Source organism: Urocampus carinirostris, chromosome 5 (assembly GCF_059441175.1).
Source record: "Urocampus carinirostris isolate Australia breed hairy pipefish chromosome 5, RoL_Ucar_1.0, whole genome shotgun sequence".
NCBI lineage: Eukaryota > Metazoa > Chordata > Actinopteri > Syngnathiformes > Syngnathidae > Urocampus > Urocampus carinirostris.
The window spans coordinates 17,260,917-17,277,301 of NC_142353.1; the positions used below are offsets into that span (position 1 = coordinate 17,260,917).

Sequence of the window (16,385 nt, forward strand, 5' to 3'; positions counted from 1 at the left end):
TGGATTCAGTTGTTCCTGATTGATTCATTATAGTATTGATACTTGATGTTTTTTTTTTATATCTTATTGTGTGGGGCATTTAAAAAGATATGTAAAAACAAAGAGTTTGTTTTTTAATCAGAGGTTTCTTGTGGAAAAACCGACTCGGCCCGAGCTTAAACCCGGACCCTAGCTCCAGTGGCCCCCATGACAACTGAATATGAGACCCCTGTGCTAAACCTAGAAGGAACATTGAGTTCACAGATCGAAGGGGAGGGGGGTAAGTAAGAGTATGGGCGTTGTGGGGAGAGAAAAGGCGAAAGGTAACCGGGAGGCGCGCCCATTGCGGAAGTTTTCTTTCCCTCCGTTGTGGTTAGGGAAAAAATAGACTTTTTAAATTGTATTTTTCGAAATCATGCCGTCCACAGTGAAGAGCCTAAAAGTTACTTACAACAACGACAGCGAAAAAATAACGTTTACTAATGGCGACATTGTCACCGGACAAGTTGTTCTGGAGGTTACCAGCGAATGCAAAGCCGAGGCGCTTTACGTGAAATTTAAAGGCAAAGCTGAAGTGTCGTGGAGCGAGAGACATGGACAAACTACTCATACTTACCACTCCAAAGACAAGTATTTCAGCGTCAGACATTACTTTATTGGGCACGGAGAGAAAAATGGTAAGTTTTGTTGTTGTTTCGTCGACGTTGCAATATTGTACAAGTCAAATCGTGTATTCTCCTTGAGACGCACAAAGGAACAGTTTGTAGCCTAATTGCGCTTAACGGAAAGTTTCGTGGTTGCCTGGAGCAATTCCTCGGAGTCACCGTTATTAAGCCATTTTTGGTTATCAGGAAACAAAACAAGATGTCAGAACCAGGGTTGGGTAGGGTTACTTTAACTGGATTACTTTCAATTACTTTTGGATTACTCCAATACCAAATATGTTAACAAAAGACAAAAAAAACTAAATATGAATAAAATTATGACTCATAACACGTGGTAAGCTTTCTCTCCTGGCTTTGATCTCTTTTGATCTCTGGCAAAACTAACATAAAATGCGACAGAAACAAAATGAAAATAAATCCAAACAGCTTGCCAACATCATTTTTGCAGTTCCACGAATTCTGTTACTCCCCAAGCCTGCACAAAATTCAGTAATTGTATTCATATTTAGTTTATTTTGTCTTTTATTTGCATATTTCGTATTGGAGTAATCCAAAAGTAATCCAGTTAAAGTAACCCTACCCAACCCTGGTCAGAACTGTAACTGTTGCAGCTTTCTACGCATGTGTTCATGGATTACATAAAACATTCAGCGTTGACGCCCAAGTTTTCAATTCATTTGTCAGTATTGTTCTATTCATTTACGGGAACATAATTGTCGCCTGTAGGGATTATATCTGTTTGTAAAGGTTTGTTGTAGTCACAGTCTCTCTTTCTTCCTTTATTTCTTTATTAATTACTCTATGTACAGAGTAATTCGGCTTAGTTAGCAGTAATTTAAGACTGGCAACACATATAAACGAAGTCCCTATACAGAAATAAATAATACATATTTTCTTATGAATGGGGGGGGGGTTATTGTTCTATATTCTTTATTAATTATCCATTATCCGTTATCGGTCAGTTCATAATACGCTACAAAGCCAAGGAGCCGGGACACTTACTCTCAGCCAAAAGGCCGAGTCAAGGTCCTAGCCTCAAAGCCTTGCTGCGATCAGTGCGAATGTACAGTTCCCGGAGGTACTGCAATACCGGGCCGATGCGTGGAGTGGACAGAGCAAGCTCTTATTTGTGCAGAAGGAAAACTATTCAGTGCAAAGGCAGTGTCATAATCATCCATCCATCTATTATCTGCACTGCTTATCCTCAGTAAGGTCGCGGGGGGTCGGGGGTGCGCGGGAGATAGGGTTGCTTGAGCCCATCCCAGCCGTCTTCGGGCAGTGGGCATGGGAAACCTTGAACTGGTTGCCAGCCAATCGCAGGGCACACAGGGACAGACAATTTCCTCGCTCAGTCACACCTCGGGACAATTTGGACCAGCCAATCAACCCAACATGCATGTTTTTGAAATATACGAGGAAACCGAGTGCCCAGAGGAAACCCACACAAACATGGGGAGAACATGCAAACTCCACACAGCAGGTTAGATCTCATGACCTCAGAACTGTGCCGCACACGTGCTAGCCACTGCACCTCTGTTCTGCCTGTCATGATTATATATATATATATATATATATATATATATATATATATATATATACACAAGTCTGTGTAGAGCCACTGCTCCTCTGCATTGAGAGGAGCCAGTTGAGGTGGCTCAGGCATCTGATGAGGATGCTTCCTGGACGAGTCTTTCGGGAGGTCATTTTGGGCATGTCCCACCAGCAGGAAGCCCCAGGGGCGACCCAGGACACGCTAGAGAGACTATGTCTCTTGGCTGGCTTGGGAACGCCTCGGGATCCCGTCTGATGAGCTGGAGGAGGTGGCTGGGGATAGGGATGTCTGGGCTTCCCTTTTAAAGCTGCTGCCCCCGTGACCCGACCCCGGATAAGCGCAAGATAATGGATGGATATATATAGTCCGAGACCATGATACTCAGCCGGAAAAGGGTGGCTTGCTCCCTCCGGTTTGGGGATGAGATCTTGCCCCGAGTGAAAGAGTTAAAGTATCTTGGGGTCTTGTTCACAAGTGAGGGTAGGATAAACGGGAGATCGACAGACTGGTCGGTGCAGCGTCTGCCGTCATTCGGACCCTGTATCGGTCTGTCATGGTGAAGAGCGAGCTGAGCCGAAAGGCAAAGCTCTCGATCTACCGCTCGATCGACGTTCCTACCCTCACCTATGGTTATGACCGAAAAAACACTATCCCGGATACAAGTGGCTGAAATTAATGTCCTCCCCAGGGTGTTTGGGTTCTCCCTTAGAGATAAGGTGAGAAGCCCAGTCATCCTGGAGAGACTCCGTGTAGAGCCATTGCTCCTCCGCATTGAGGGGAGCCAGTTGAGGTTGCTCGGGCATCTGTTAAGGATGCCTCCTGGACGCCTCCCCCGGAAGGTGTTCCGGGCATGTCCCACCGGCAGAAGGCCTCGGGGGCGACCCATGACATGCTGGAGAGACTATGTCTCTAGGCTGGCCTGGGAACGCCTCGCGATCCCGTCGGATGAGCTGTAGGAAGTGACTGGGGATAGGTACGTCTGGGCTTCCCTTTTAAGGCTGCTGACCCCGCGACCCAACCCCCGGATAAGCAGAAGACAATAGCTGTATATATATATATATATATATATATATATACTACGTAGTATATATATTCTTTGTCATGATATTGCCGGTGTCATTGCCAAAAATCAAAATTTAATTTTAGTCATTTAATAAACCATTGAGGGACAATTTAGATAATGAATCAACAAACAATTCTACAGAAATTCCGACCTAGGAGAAAAATTCATTCATTCATTCAGTCATAAGTGTCCTTTAAGTACTTGGAATCATCCAGTCAGGCAAAAAAAGTTCAGGATGTACGGCAGCGTTTATATGTGGGGAATTTTAGCTTTTATTAGATCGGAGAGTGAAACTGGAGAGTGTGGACTCACACTCGGGCAATTTTATACATACCATGCTTAAGCCTGAATTTCCCCCTTCCCCAAGTCCCCCTTAGGCTGCCACTCGCATTACTCCGTGCCTGGGCCCAGTTGCCTCCAAAATATACCTCTCACACACGCTAAAATAAGACTTTATTATAGATTGATATTTTGGGAGGTCTGTTGAGCAACGCTATAGAATGCGTACTCAACAAAACAGTTGCATATTTATTTATTTATTTATTTATGGTCGCTCGGTATAATCATTGCACGTTGACCAGTTGTTTGGTTTTGATTTGATTTTTGTCCTCAGTTTACACTCAAACCTTCGAGAGTTTTGGTCACTCAAGGAACTACTCGGTCTGTTTCTCTTCTTTTTGTTTTCTTTAGAAATTCGAGGTGGTGATGAAGGTTGCTTGTGACAGTAGTAGTGGTAATTGATCGTATACAGTTGGGTAACAGATAACGGATAGTAGTTAACAGGTTGAAAACCTTAAACAAAAAAGCAAAAACAAAGAGTACACATTGGTTCAAGTAAAAAAAAATGAACCCCTGAAAATATCAAATAATCTGAGCCATTAGTCAAAACAGTATTATCTCTTCAAACTGAATATGTCATCAAAACTACAAATGAAAGTAAGTGGAATATTTAACCTGAGTAACCAATTGCTGACTAAACACACATCTTCCACATCAGATATAAAAAGCTCTTCCTTTGCTCATTCATCAATAAGGTAATTATTTTAGTACAGTCATTCTACTACAAGTTGCATTTGACCCTCAAACTGAGGGTCTTTATATTCCCAGCATTTTTTTGAGCTTTGCTTGGTTTTATAAACAAACTTTTTTTTTGCTTTGTCTTTGGTGAACATTTTAGTTTGAAGCCAATATGGCTGTCTTCATGAAGTTGCCATTACCTGATGGGAAGTTGTGAACCTTTTTTTATTTATTGTTGTTCTGACCCTTGCAGGTCTGGATGAAGACACAGGTGTGAATGTGAATGAAGATGTGGATGTTCTTTTTTTCCCTGTCCAGTCAGTTGGCATGACACACGTACATATGTACACAACTTCCTGTGTAGTTAAGTCTTGTGTGGCGTCTATTTCTGTGGCTGTAAGCATGTGTGAGCAATCATACAGTTTTACAGGCGGGCCGGCAGTCATGGCCAGTCACTGCCCATCTTCTCCTAGTACCCAGCTAACCTCCTTCCTCCTTTTACAGCGCCCATTGGGGTAGTGTGAGTAGGACCCTATGGTCAAAGGGTGCGGCAGATGCTAAGAGGTCTCCTGTACTGTGGAGTGCTTCTTGACTGGAGTCCACCTACGCCTTACTGATTGTCTCCACCATGCGTTGCATCTGTTTTCCCCTTTCCCACAGATGTTCCTGGGTTGCTGTATCATGAGGCCCGTTGCATTTTTTTCAGAATTTGAAAATGGAGGAAGATTGGGGAGTGAAATGTATTTTTGTGTGTGATAGTTTTCTTTACAATAAGTAAAAATGTGGAATGGCTTTACTTTTATGCATGTATCTTTTTTTCTTTTAATTAAAAATTTTGATTTAGAAGGCTTTTATTTTCTATGTGGCTCCAGAAATATATATTTTTTTGTTTTAGGGTCTGTTGTGGCTCTTTCAAAATGTTGGGTTGCTGACCCCTGGGCTAGCGGCCATTGAAGACATGGGTTCATGTAGCCAACACACTGCAGCAGCCCTACAACTAGACGTACAAAATACATGATTCAAATCACACTACCTGCTACAAAATGATCACAGCAATCTTTGTAGTGTTGCTTTGTTGGATCAGGAGTAAATCCATCATGGTTGATCCTCGACAACATCACGTTCAGTGTTTCCCTTAGCTCAATTTCACATCTGTTTTACAATGACCTGTAAAATATAGAAAAGACTTTGTTTGTGTTTGTCAAGTGTGTAGCAGTTACTACAACCTCAAACTTTTGACCTTTTTGATTAGTTTTACATACACTGTAAGGAGAAGCCCTCCAATTTCATTATACTTGTTTAATGACTATAGAGGCTTCTTATTCATTCTTTTCTCTTACAATATGTAAAACAAGGAAATCATATGGCTTTGATTACATTATTGGAAACCCATTTATGAAATGACATGCAAAAAATACATATTTATTTCATCCGTTCACTTCATATTGCTCTTGAGAAATGTCACTTTTGCAAAATGCACAATTATGATGCTGGTGAGCACGGCGGCGCAGTGTTTAGCGAGTGTGCGGCACAGTTCTAAGGTCTTGGGAACCTCATGTGTGGGTTCAAGTCCGGCTACCGGACTTCCTGTGCGGAGTTTGTATGTTCTCCCCGTGCTTGTGTGGGTTTCCTCCGGGCACTCCGGTTTCCTCCCACATTCCAAAGACATGCATTTCAGGTGGATTGGCCGGTCCAAAATTGTCCCTAGGTGTGAATGAGCGAGTTGTCTGTCCCTGTGTGCCCTGCGATTGGCTGGCAACCAGTTGAGGGTGTCCCCTGCCCACTGCCCGATGATTGCTGGGATGGGGTCCAGCACCCCGCGACCCTACTGAGGTTAAGCGGTGCAGCTAATGAAATGGGAGATGAGATGATGCTGGTGTATGAATCACAATTTTACTGTATGCTGGTTATGAATGTGGAAAGTGGCCCAATTTACAATGTAAAACACACAATAGCATGCAATACAATTACCGGTTTATAATCTGAAGGTCTCATGCACAAAATGTACACTATAGTCATTTGCCAATTACAGCAACTACACAGATCCTTACAATGAAGGATGTGTGTGCATGCACACACACTCATGCACACGGACACAAAAAAACTTTTTGTCTGTTAGACGTGGCTTGCCCACCTCACAGATACAATTTACAGCAATGCATCTGGTTTTTAGGCCAAACAGCTTGTATTCTGAAAGCATTTCTATCGGTTAAAAAGTTCCATTTTGTGTTCATCTTTTTTTTTAGAAGACCATCAAACACTCCTGACCAGTAACAATGGAGAGAAATGTACGTATCAACACTTTTTTCCAACTCATATAAATCAATAGCAGCTTCATTTATTATAAGTGAATCTGTTGTTTTTCAGGCAGTAATTTACTTGCCCCAGGATCTCATGTATTCCCCTTCACCTTTCAGTTTCCAATGCAGTAGGTCAAATTTCAACTCTATTGCTATTTAAGGGACATTGTGTACTATTTAGCACTTCCCTGTGGTAAAGAAAAGCATTCATTTAAACAAAAACTATTGATTTGAACGCTAATCAAAAAACATGAACTGTCATGTAATGTGTATTTTATTTTATACTTGTAGTTTAAAAAATTGTTTTTCATTTGACATAACATCTAACTTAGTGTGAGCTGGCATGTTGGTCCGCCATTTTGATGCAAAGGGGAACCCCCAGAAAAACAACAATTTGTAAAAAGCTGGGTCCAAAAATGGGGTGTTTTGGTCACTATGAGTCAGTAGGTTTTTTTCCCTGTGCTTTGTAGCACCCATTTCCAGTTGCACAACACAATACAGCGGCATCTAGTGGTCAAATATTACACTGCGTCCCTCTAAACTAAATAAATGAATAAGTATGCTGACATATTGATAAAATACTTTATCAGTCAACAGATTATCTATATAAAAGTTGTTGTGGTCTGATTATCTGCACCAGGGATATGCCTTCCTCCTTCAAGGGTTCCGTTGGCAAAGTTGTGTACCTTCTGGAAACCAGGCTAAGTAGATCAATGAGGTTACGCTCAAAAGATACCATCAAGATCCCCTTTGTGCCACAACCAATCCCCGCTATGTTGCAAGAAATCATGGTAAGCATGTCGATGCATTACAGATCCGCGCCAACGCTGATAATTCACACTCACATACACACCCACATCTATTAACGTGAGAGTTGCCACTTACTTCGTGGTCGCCAATTTCATACATTTCATCATCTCTGTGGCTGACATTTACTAGAACTTGCAAATATACAGTTTCCCAACTCTAAGGGGCCGGTCACACAGCCGTTTGCGGCTGAATCACGGCTAAAATTTTGCGTTTTTTTTTTTTTGCCCGTGGTTGCCCGCGATGGAAAATGCGCAAAATTGGCCAAGCCGCTGTTCATCGGTGGTATGCCCGCAAAACAGACGCCGGCGACTGTTCCGCTTCCTCATCGCGTCATTTCTGCGTCATTTTCTCGTGTGGACCACGGGTATAAAAGCTCCCGAGCCGGTGTTGTGCCCAAATCCGACTCCTACGCAAACACCCCCCCCCCCCCCCCTCGCGTTAACGCGCATTCTGCTGCGATAGCTTTTGTTGGAAGCTTGCATTGACGTTGGTGACTTTTTCATCCGCGTTAACAAACGCATTTTGTAGAATACGATCGCACTTTATTGTTTAAATAAACGCGTTATATAGACTAGGATCTCCCAATTGTTATAATTAGCTCGCTTTATTGTTTTAATAAGCGTTTTATATAGAATACGATCGCTTTTGTTGGAAGCGCAGCAGAATGCGCGTTCACGCGAGGGGGGGAAGATTTTATATACGGTGTGCATTACCGTTCGATTACGTTCACAACAAAAACAAAGACGGAATGGTTTAAGTTGTATTACATTCCCAACAAATGCAAGACGAAGTGGTTTTGGTTATATGTTCGCCATTACATTCCCTAAAAGTGATATAAAAGTGAGATAAAACGAGGTAAAAGTGGTTGTAGTAGCGAGGGGATGCAAATCTCTGCAGGGATGTATTTCTCGGCATAACACCGGGCTGTAGAAATCATAACCGCTCAAGACACAGTCCCTTGAAGATCAAGATTTCAAGCTATGGCACCGAAGAAGCCAATATGTTATTATTGTAATAGTTTTCATTTTGATTTTATTATCTTGTTATGAAATGAAAAGAAATGTCAAGAAATAAAAATGGATTAAGACGAGGTCACTACGCTGACAGGGATCCATCTTCACCCCCTTGACGTCTCGAGCACAACTGACGTGTGCTCGGCAAATCGCGCTGTATATACGCGGAAAAAGGTGTTTGACCGTCACACGCGTAACACGCTAATTTCACGTAATAACACCGCGATACAGGCGCAGAACATGCTATTACCATGCTCCACCCACGATTACCCGCTGAAATTTCCTGTCCTACCCATGTGTAACAAGCCCTGGCCGCGGCCAGAGCACGTCGTTCCGCGTCATTTCCGCGTCATTTCCGCGTCATTACCTCGTGTGCCGCCCGCGGTTAACACGTGCTCAAAGTTTTGAGCAGCTCAAAACTTTTTCGCGCGGCCAACCGCGTGTGAATTTCTGACCGCGAGTAAAGCACTGCTGTATCTCGTCTATATGGCGGTCTCAAAGCGTCCAACAGCGCCCAACAGCGTCTGCTTCACGGCCAAAAATTTCTGGCCGTGATTCAGCCTCGATACGCCCGTGAAAGGCTGTGCACCCGCGCTCTAAAGAAATGAGCAGCGCAAAACTTCTTCGCGCTGCCACCCGCGCGCGAATTTCCGACCGCGTGTTAAGCACTGCTGTATCTCGTCTGTATGGCGATCTCAAAGCGTCCAATAGCGTCCGCCTCACAGGCAGGAATTTCTGGCCGTGATTCAGCCGCAAACTGCTGTGTGACCGGGCCCTAAGATGAAGTCCCTCTATCTTTTTTCTTACTCTTATTATGTATATCTTACTTTTGATGATGATTATTAGAATAAGTAGTTGGAGTATATCGTTACGTAATTTACCCCAAAAAATGCTGAAAAGTTACAAACACATGCAAATTTTCATTTATATTTTATATTCAGCAAAATTAACATTTTTACACTATGGGAATTCTTGAGGATGATAGTTTTTCAGTTGGGTATTTTCATGAAGAGCTCGCAAAACTGCAAGCCCATTGCAAACATGGGACTATAGCGTTTCCATCATTTTCACATACCATACGTTTCATTTCAGGCTTGGAATATGTCTACTTTGCTTAGTGGGATATCAGACTTCAGGGCAAGAATTGATTTAAAAGTGGGAATCTTTAAGTATCTAAGAAGTATCTCCCTTGTTCCTTTGGATTAAAGTGTTAGAAGAACCAATTCGAGAATGTTTCCTACTCTAAGCTATACCGTTTTTAAGAACGCTGCATGTGTAATGTTCTGTAACTTACCCTCATCCCACCCATACAACGTGCAGTTGAAATAGAATAGGTACTATTTTAAAAAATATTGTGACACCTTGTCATTCTTTGGTTCTAAAACCAACCAACCTTGGAAACACTAATTACTCTGTGCATTCTGGGGTATTAGCAAAGTTTCGATGAACTAATTGCCTTCTTACAAAACAAACAAAGCCAACCAGTAGGATTTATTTCGAATCAGCTGCTATCTTTGATAGGGTATTATTAAGACGTGAGGCCGGCGCAAGATCTCAAAATACATCCAAATAAAAACGTTTTTGACCAAGTGCAACATTTTTGTCAACATTAGGTATTTAAGAATATCTAAATGTCAGCATTTAATACTCACAATAGGAGCTCAATTATGCAATAATATTCGCAATATTATTCTATTAAACTGCACAAGATGAAATCAGTCTAGCAATTTTAAAGAGCTGCTGCTTTTAAAATTGGCAACACGACACCAGGCGTATTGTAGCAATTTAATGCCAGTATCATCTCACCCATTATCCTTGAGTTGAGTGTACGTTTTTCCCCTCAGACACCGCAACACGAAACAAAGGATAAAAAAATGCACGTGTTCAACTCAGGAACTGTTGCTATGGATGTTAAGATTGAGAAATCTGGTTTCTTTCAAGGTAGGAGCTCTTACAGTGACTTTCACCTAACATCTGGAACAGATAAATCCATCCTGCTCTGTTTTAGGAGAGGGCTTAAAGGTTCTAGCCTCCATCCAGAACAACTCCAACCGTGAAATCAAACCCAAGTACTGCATCTATAGAAAACACAGCTTCTTTGCAGAGGGAAAGAGAAAACTTGATACGAAAGACCTCCTTAAAGAAGTGGGAGAGCCTATTCCTCCATCATCCAACCAAAATGTCACAAGGGTTATCACAATCCCCAATGATATGGAACCATCCATCCTCAACTGCAAAATTCTTAAAGTGGAGTACAGACTCAGGGTAAGCCTTTTAGCAGTTAGTTAAACTCGGATACTGTTCTTTTTCTGATGTTGTCCAGTTATGCGCCAATTGTGGAGATAGAACTATCAACAACCAGAGGTAAGATCTTAAGCTCGACCAAAATTTCAGCCCAGCTAGGGCCTAAAATCTCTCAATCACTACATTTGGTTTGGGTCAAACTTCTCTCTCACTGACTTAAGATCTCTCTTTTGCAATATTTGTCCGGCTGTTTGTTTGTAGTGCAAATGCATTCATCATGCTACTAAAATATGCAGATTATTTTAACCGTAATAAATATTGTGGGTTGTTTCTGCCAAAAACGCTATGGGATAAATTGATACTAAAAATTGCAAGGCCATGAAATGCTGATAGAGAAGGCTTGCTTTAGGTTCAGGCCCTGGCCCAAGATTTTACCTCTACATGTGTATTGAGTCCCTTTTCTCCTTACTCTCTACATGTCCGACCCCTCCCTCTTCCCCCAAAGCTATTACCATACTGAACCACAGTTTTGGAACAAAGTTGTGTAATATTCCAGCTCTAAGTGCAATATTCCAGTTTTAGGTTCAATATCCCGTTTTAAAGTGCAATATCCCGGTTGTTTATTATCTTTATTTTAAACGTGAATACTTTATATATGTCTTTTTTTTTTTTTACTGTATACCTTGTCAACTCGAGTGCAACCCTAGTTTTGTTGTGGCACCACAATGATAAAAAAAGCTGATTCTGAAAAGAAGGACTTTCATTTGTTATCATAAATCACCTCTCTCAAGTTGTCACACATGAAATAAGGAAATTCGGTTTTGCAAATCGAGTTAAATTTGGGGGAATTTGGCTTGGGTCTGGCTTTAAAACCTGCAGGCCCAGGTCAAGTTCGGCTGGATTTTTTTTTTTTTTTTTTTAAACACAAAAGATCTTATACATCCTAACACAAATTAAAATGCCCCCTCTTTTGAAGACTAGCTTGTTGCCTATGCCCCTTTTCACCGCAGCTTTGTTCTCTACAGGTTTATTTGGACGTGAAGTACGCTTCAGACCCGGAGATCAAATTTCCCATCATTATCCTTGCAGCCGCTCATGCACCTGCCATGACAGCAAGTGCGCCTTCTGCTTCTTTTGGCTTTGAATCATTTGGATACCAAAACCAGCTAGCCTGGAACCCGTTTACACCACCACCCCTACAACCTCCAAATGCTCCACCTCCTTATGAATCTTATGGAATGTACCCTACTTTGAATAATGGTAGTAAACAATGATGGGGAATGTAAATCTCAAAACATGGGTGTAAACTGAACCTCAGTTATGCTCATCGTTTTTTTTATTTTTTTATTCCTGTATTCGTTTAACATTTCACGTGTGTGCATTTTAAACCGTCAGAGTTTTGAAATAATGGATATAAATTAAAACATGTTTTTGTCAGGTTACCAGTAATGGACTAAATGAGGGATGTGTGATAACCCTTTTTACAGACAGATAAAAGTGAAAGTACTCATCTCTTGAGTATCATCTATCACAGATGACAAAAACTGATACCACTAGTACCTTTCTATTAGAAAGCTTCCTCAGAAAACAATGACTGATCGTTTTAAAGGTCCACCTATGTAGCGTTTTCCCTTAAAATGCATGACTATAATTGGGGAAGGAGGCGTGGCACGTTTGGGTCTCTTGTAATTACTTTTAGTAAAACACCTACAATATTACAGCTGATTATAAATATCATGTTTTTATTGTTAACCCAAATCATTTTGCATATTAATTCAAGCATGTTTGTTTTATTCAGTTTTCCACTGATGGATAAAATAAGGCATATGCGGTAACATTTTTTTTTCACACGGATACCAGTACAAGTACTCTTCTGTTGAGTAGTCTCTATCACATATAGCAAGTACTGATACCACTAGGACCTTTTCATTTGTAAAAAAATGACATGATCATGTGAAGGGTCCACCAATGTAGCCTTTTCCCTAAAACTGCATGACAAAAAATAGATCTATAATACATTTTTAAGAGACTGTGGATGTACTATAATTACTAACAGTAAAACAGCTACAGTATGACAGTGTGTTATACTGCGAGTGTTGGTTTTCATTGCAATAACTGATGTATGACGATTAGCATGAGTTCCAATCCTATTTTAAAACAATTTTTTTCTAGACAGTAGGGCAACAATGTATTGTTCTAGTTTATTCCAGTTATTTGGTGAGCAATTGGAAGTTGTATTTATTTTATTCCCCTGTTACTACAGAGTACATGTAATTTCGTACTTTCATAGTACTGTAATGTATTCAGTGTAAATATGTTAACATGTATCGTACTCTGGACAAGCTATTATAGAGCTTATATTGTCATTTAATGAATTTGTTTTGTCATCAAACTGACTTTCTCTGATTATTTGTGCTGTCAAAAGTAAAAATATCACACCTGCTTTAACTTGAGTTCAAAAACGTTCAAGCTTTAAACGGACACTGTGTATTTTGGAGCGCTTCGTAGTCTTTAAAAAAAAAACTTGATTTAGTAAATAAGCAAAAATACGCAAAGTATCATGCAAATATGCATTTAAAAAAAATACTCTCAGGTCAAGACATTTTTCTTCATTTCACATTACATGAGCTTTAATTTTGAATTAAAGGAAAAAAAGAACTTTTTGGTCATTTTCTGTGGTTTGGACTCTTCCTTTTGCTTTTAGTAAAACTGCATATCTAGTGGTCAGATAATACACAATTTCCCCTTCGAACCCCAGTGTATAATATTTGACCACAAGTTAGCGCTGTTGTCTAATGCAAAATAAAAGCATTGCCACAGAGCGCAGTGAAGCTTCGCGATCCTAGACAGGGAGGGATTCTACAAATACAAATTTCTCGACTTATGATTTTTTGGGGGATGATAGTTCATCATGATAGCTCAGTTTTTTTTTTATTTTTTTTTAATTTTTTTTTTTATTTTTTTTTTTTTTACTAAATATACGTTTTTGTGTACCACTAGGAAGCTTAAAGTACTACACACTCTCCCTTTAAAGCACATTAACACATTTTAGATTGGCGGCCACATGTGAGAAAAGCCACAAGGACCAGTCTAGTACATTAATGGTATAAAGCCTTAGCTGGAGGGCTGAGGGTCTTTTCGGAGACTCACAAATAAATTATGATGTAAGATTTGATTATAAAGCGACTATTGAGGGTTTTCCTCCTCAATATTTCTTGCTTTCATGAAGATGTAATCTCTTGTAGTGTTTACCAACTGTGTATTTGTCAAAAAAGCAAAACAACATAATGATTTCAAAATCCTTTTTATTCTTTAAGCGCTTTGGGAAGTCTTTACTTGAAAAGCGCTATATAAATGCAGATCATTTCATTTCTTTATGAAAATGTTTACCTGAATATAGGAACTTCGCTCATAGATTTCATACCTATTTCAGAAAGGAGCTAAAGCTTCTTGAAACCTCTGCTGACACCTAGCGGTTCTTTTTAATTTTGTATTTTTTGTATTGCCTTTAATAAAATAACACAAAGATGGGTTTCCTCAATGTTCCCTGGTTGATTAATGGTCATCAGCAAATTCAGCTATAGTGTGTGTTTTTTAAGTGGTGCCTGGCTTTTGGCAAAATCCAGTGAACATATTTAAAACTGCAGGTCATTTGGCCACATTTTGCCCTCGGGCCATGAGTTTGACACATGTGCTCTAAAGCCTCCTACTGAATAACAGTAGTTTGATGGTTTTCATGTTTGTGTTATTTGTAAATTGATATTGGCCCTAAGTAAAATTCTTCAGCAATACAATTGTACTCTTAAGTATTTCTTTCTCCAAGTATAAAGTAACTACACTATTACTACTATTTTTATTACCTGCGAGCAAAGCGAGGGTATTGATAATGTTTTTGTATGGGATCTAAGTATATGTATTTGTTTGTGTGAGTGTGTCTGTCCACCCAAGAAGCAGTGGAAGGAGTTTATATGACCACCATCTTTCAAAGGCAGACACATAAGTTACCCCAGATTTTAAATTGGGACCCAAAAAAAGCTTTTTGTTTTATGGACACAGCATTATTTACCAGAAAGACATTCAACGCTCCCAGTCCAGAACGACATTGAATTTCAACACCATTGTTTTCAGGCACATTACCTTAGATGTGAAAAATGACTATCATAAAGCTGTCTTGACACATTTGGTTGTGTTAGCTTAGCATATTTTCCCCAGAAAGACATTCAACTGTCCTAGAATTTATCAACATTGAATATCAACACCATCTTTTAGAAACAAAAATGTAGATTATCCCAAAACTTAAAACTGCCTCAAAGAGCTGATTCTGCATTTCTGGTTTTGCTGACTTTCATCAATCATGTATGTCATTTTAAAAGTGAAGATGCCCCCATAAAAAGGACTCAGCACTTTCAACTCAGCAGCTTTCCCAGAAAGACATTCAACTCCTGGGAGAGAACGACATTGAATATCAACACCATTGTTTCAGGCTTGTTACCTTAGATGTGAAAAATTTAATCAAAAAGCTGACTTGGCACGTTTGGTTGTGTTGGCTTAGCATTTTTTCCGAGAAAGACATTCCACTCTCAAAACACCGATCAACATTGAATATCAACACCACCTTTTACAGGCAAGATGATAGGTTACATCAAAAGTGAAAACTGCCCCAAAAAGCTGATTCTGCGTTTTTGGTTTTGTTGACTTTCATCAATCATGCATGTCTTTTTGAAGGTGAAAATGCCCCCTGAACAATGACTTAGCACTATTGTTTTTGCTGATGCAGCAGCGTTCCCAAAATGACATACAACTCTCCAAGGCCAGAACAACATTGTATATACACACGGTCGTTTTCAGGCAGTCAGACAGCTTACCCTTGGTGTGAAAAATGCCTACCAAAAATCTGAATCAGCATGTTTGGTTGTGGTGGTTTAGCATTTTAGTCTCAGAAAGACATTACACTCTTCTCGCAACAATTGAAATTAAATATCAACACCATCTTTTACAGGAAAGACTGAAAACTGTCCCAAAAAGCTGATTCTGCATGTTTGGTCTTGCTGACCCCTTATCAATCATCCATGTCATTTTGAAGGTGAAAACGCTCCAAAAAGCAGGGACTCAGCACTTTGCTTTTGCTGACTCAGCAGCTTTCCCAGAAAGACATTCAACTCTCCCAGTCAGAACGACATTGAATATCAGCACCATCGTTTTCATGCACGTTACCTTAGATGTGAAAAATGCCTATCGAAAAGCTGACTTGGCACAGTTGGTTGTGCTGGCTTAGCATTTTTTCCCCAGAAAGACATTACACTGTCCTAGCACCGATCAACATTGAATATCAAGACCATCTTTTACAGGCAAGAAGGTAGGTTACCCCAGAAGTGAAAACTGCCCCAAAAAGCGGATTTTGCATTTTTGGTTTTACGGATTCAGCAGCATTTCCAGGAAGACATCCTCCTCGCTCAAGCCACAAAAAGTTTAGTAGGTCCCTCTGGAGGTGAATGACCCTGCCAAAAAGGAAAAACTGTTTTTGGGTCTCAATGCGCACAGCCATTCTAGTTTTTGTAATGTGTGGTCTGTGCAGCCCTTTGAGACTCCTTGTTATTAAAGGCTATCCATATAAACATGGCTTGACTTGTACTTTCCTTGCATTAATACCGAAACTTTGACCCAACCCAATACATTCCGTTTAAAAGGTGAAAAAAACCTGACGAACCACAGCATTACACAGATGAACTGATAAGAAAAACA

The 16,385-nt window shown here is 40.3% G+C and overlaps 1 protein-coding gene across 1 annotated transcript; it reads left to right on the forward strand.

The window, feature by feature from the left end:
- Positions 1-295: 295 nt before the first annotated feature.
- Positions 296-13,035, forward strand: LOC148365628 (arrestin domain-containing protein 3). The gene is made up of 7 exons (XM_088336020.1): positions 296-656; positions 6,523-6,564; positions 6,644-6,704; positions 7,217-7,367; positions 10,244-10,340; positions 10,408-10,664; positions 11,669-13,035. Exons 1-7 carry the CDS (start codon positions 395-397, stop codon positions 11,915-11,917), a joined length of 1,119 nt encoding a protein of 372 aa, XP_088192146.1. The 5' UTR covers positions 296-394; the 3' UTR covers positions 11,918-13,035.
- Positions 13,036-16,385: the final 3,350 nt, after the last annotated feature.

Bases quoted from the DNA above. Each gene is read 5' to 3' on its own strand.
- LOC148365628 (XM_088336020.1), top strand. From the start codon at position 395: ATGCCGTCCACAGTGAAGAGCCTAAAAGTTACTTACAACAACGACAGC. The intron at 657-6,522 runs GTAAGTTTTGTT...CTTTTTTTTTAG, and splicing joins TGGGCACGGAGAGAAAAATG to AAGACCATCAAACACTCCTG. The intron at 10,341-10,407 runs GTAGGAGCTCTT...GCTCTGTTTTAG, and splicing joins GAAATCTGGTTTCTTTCAAG to GAGAGGGCTTAAAGGTTCTA.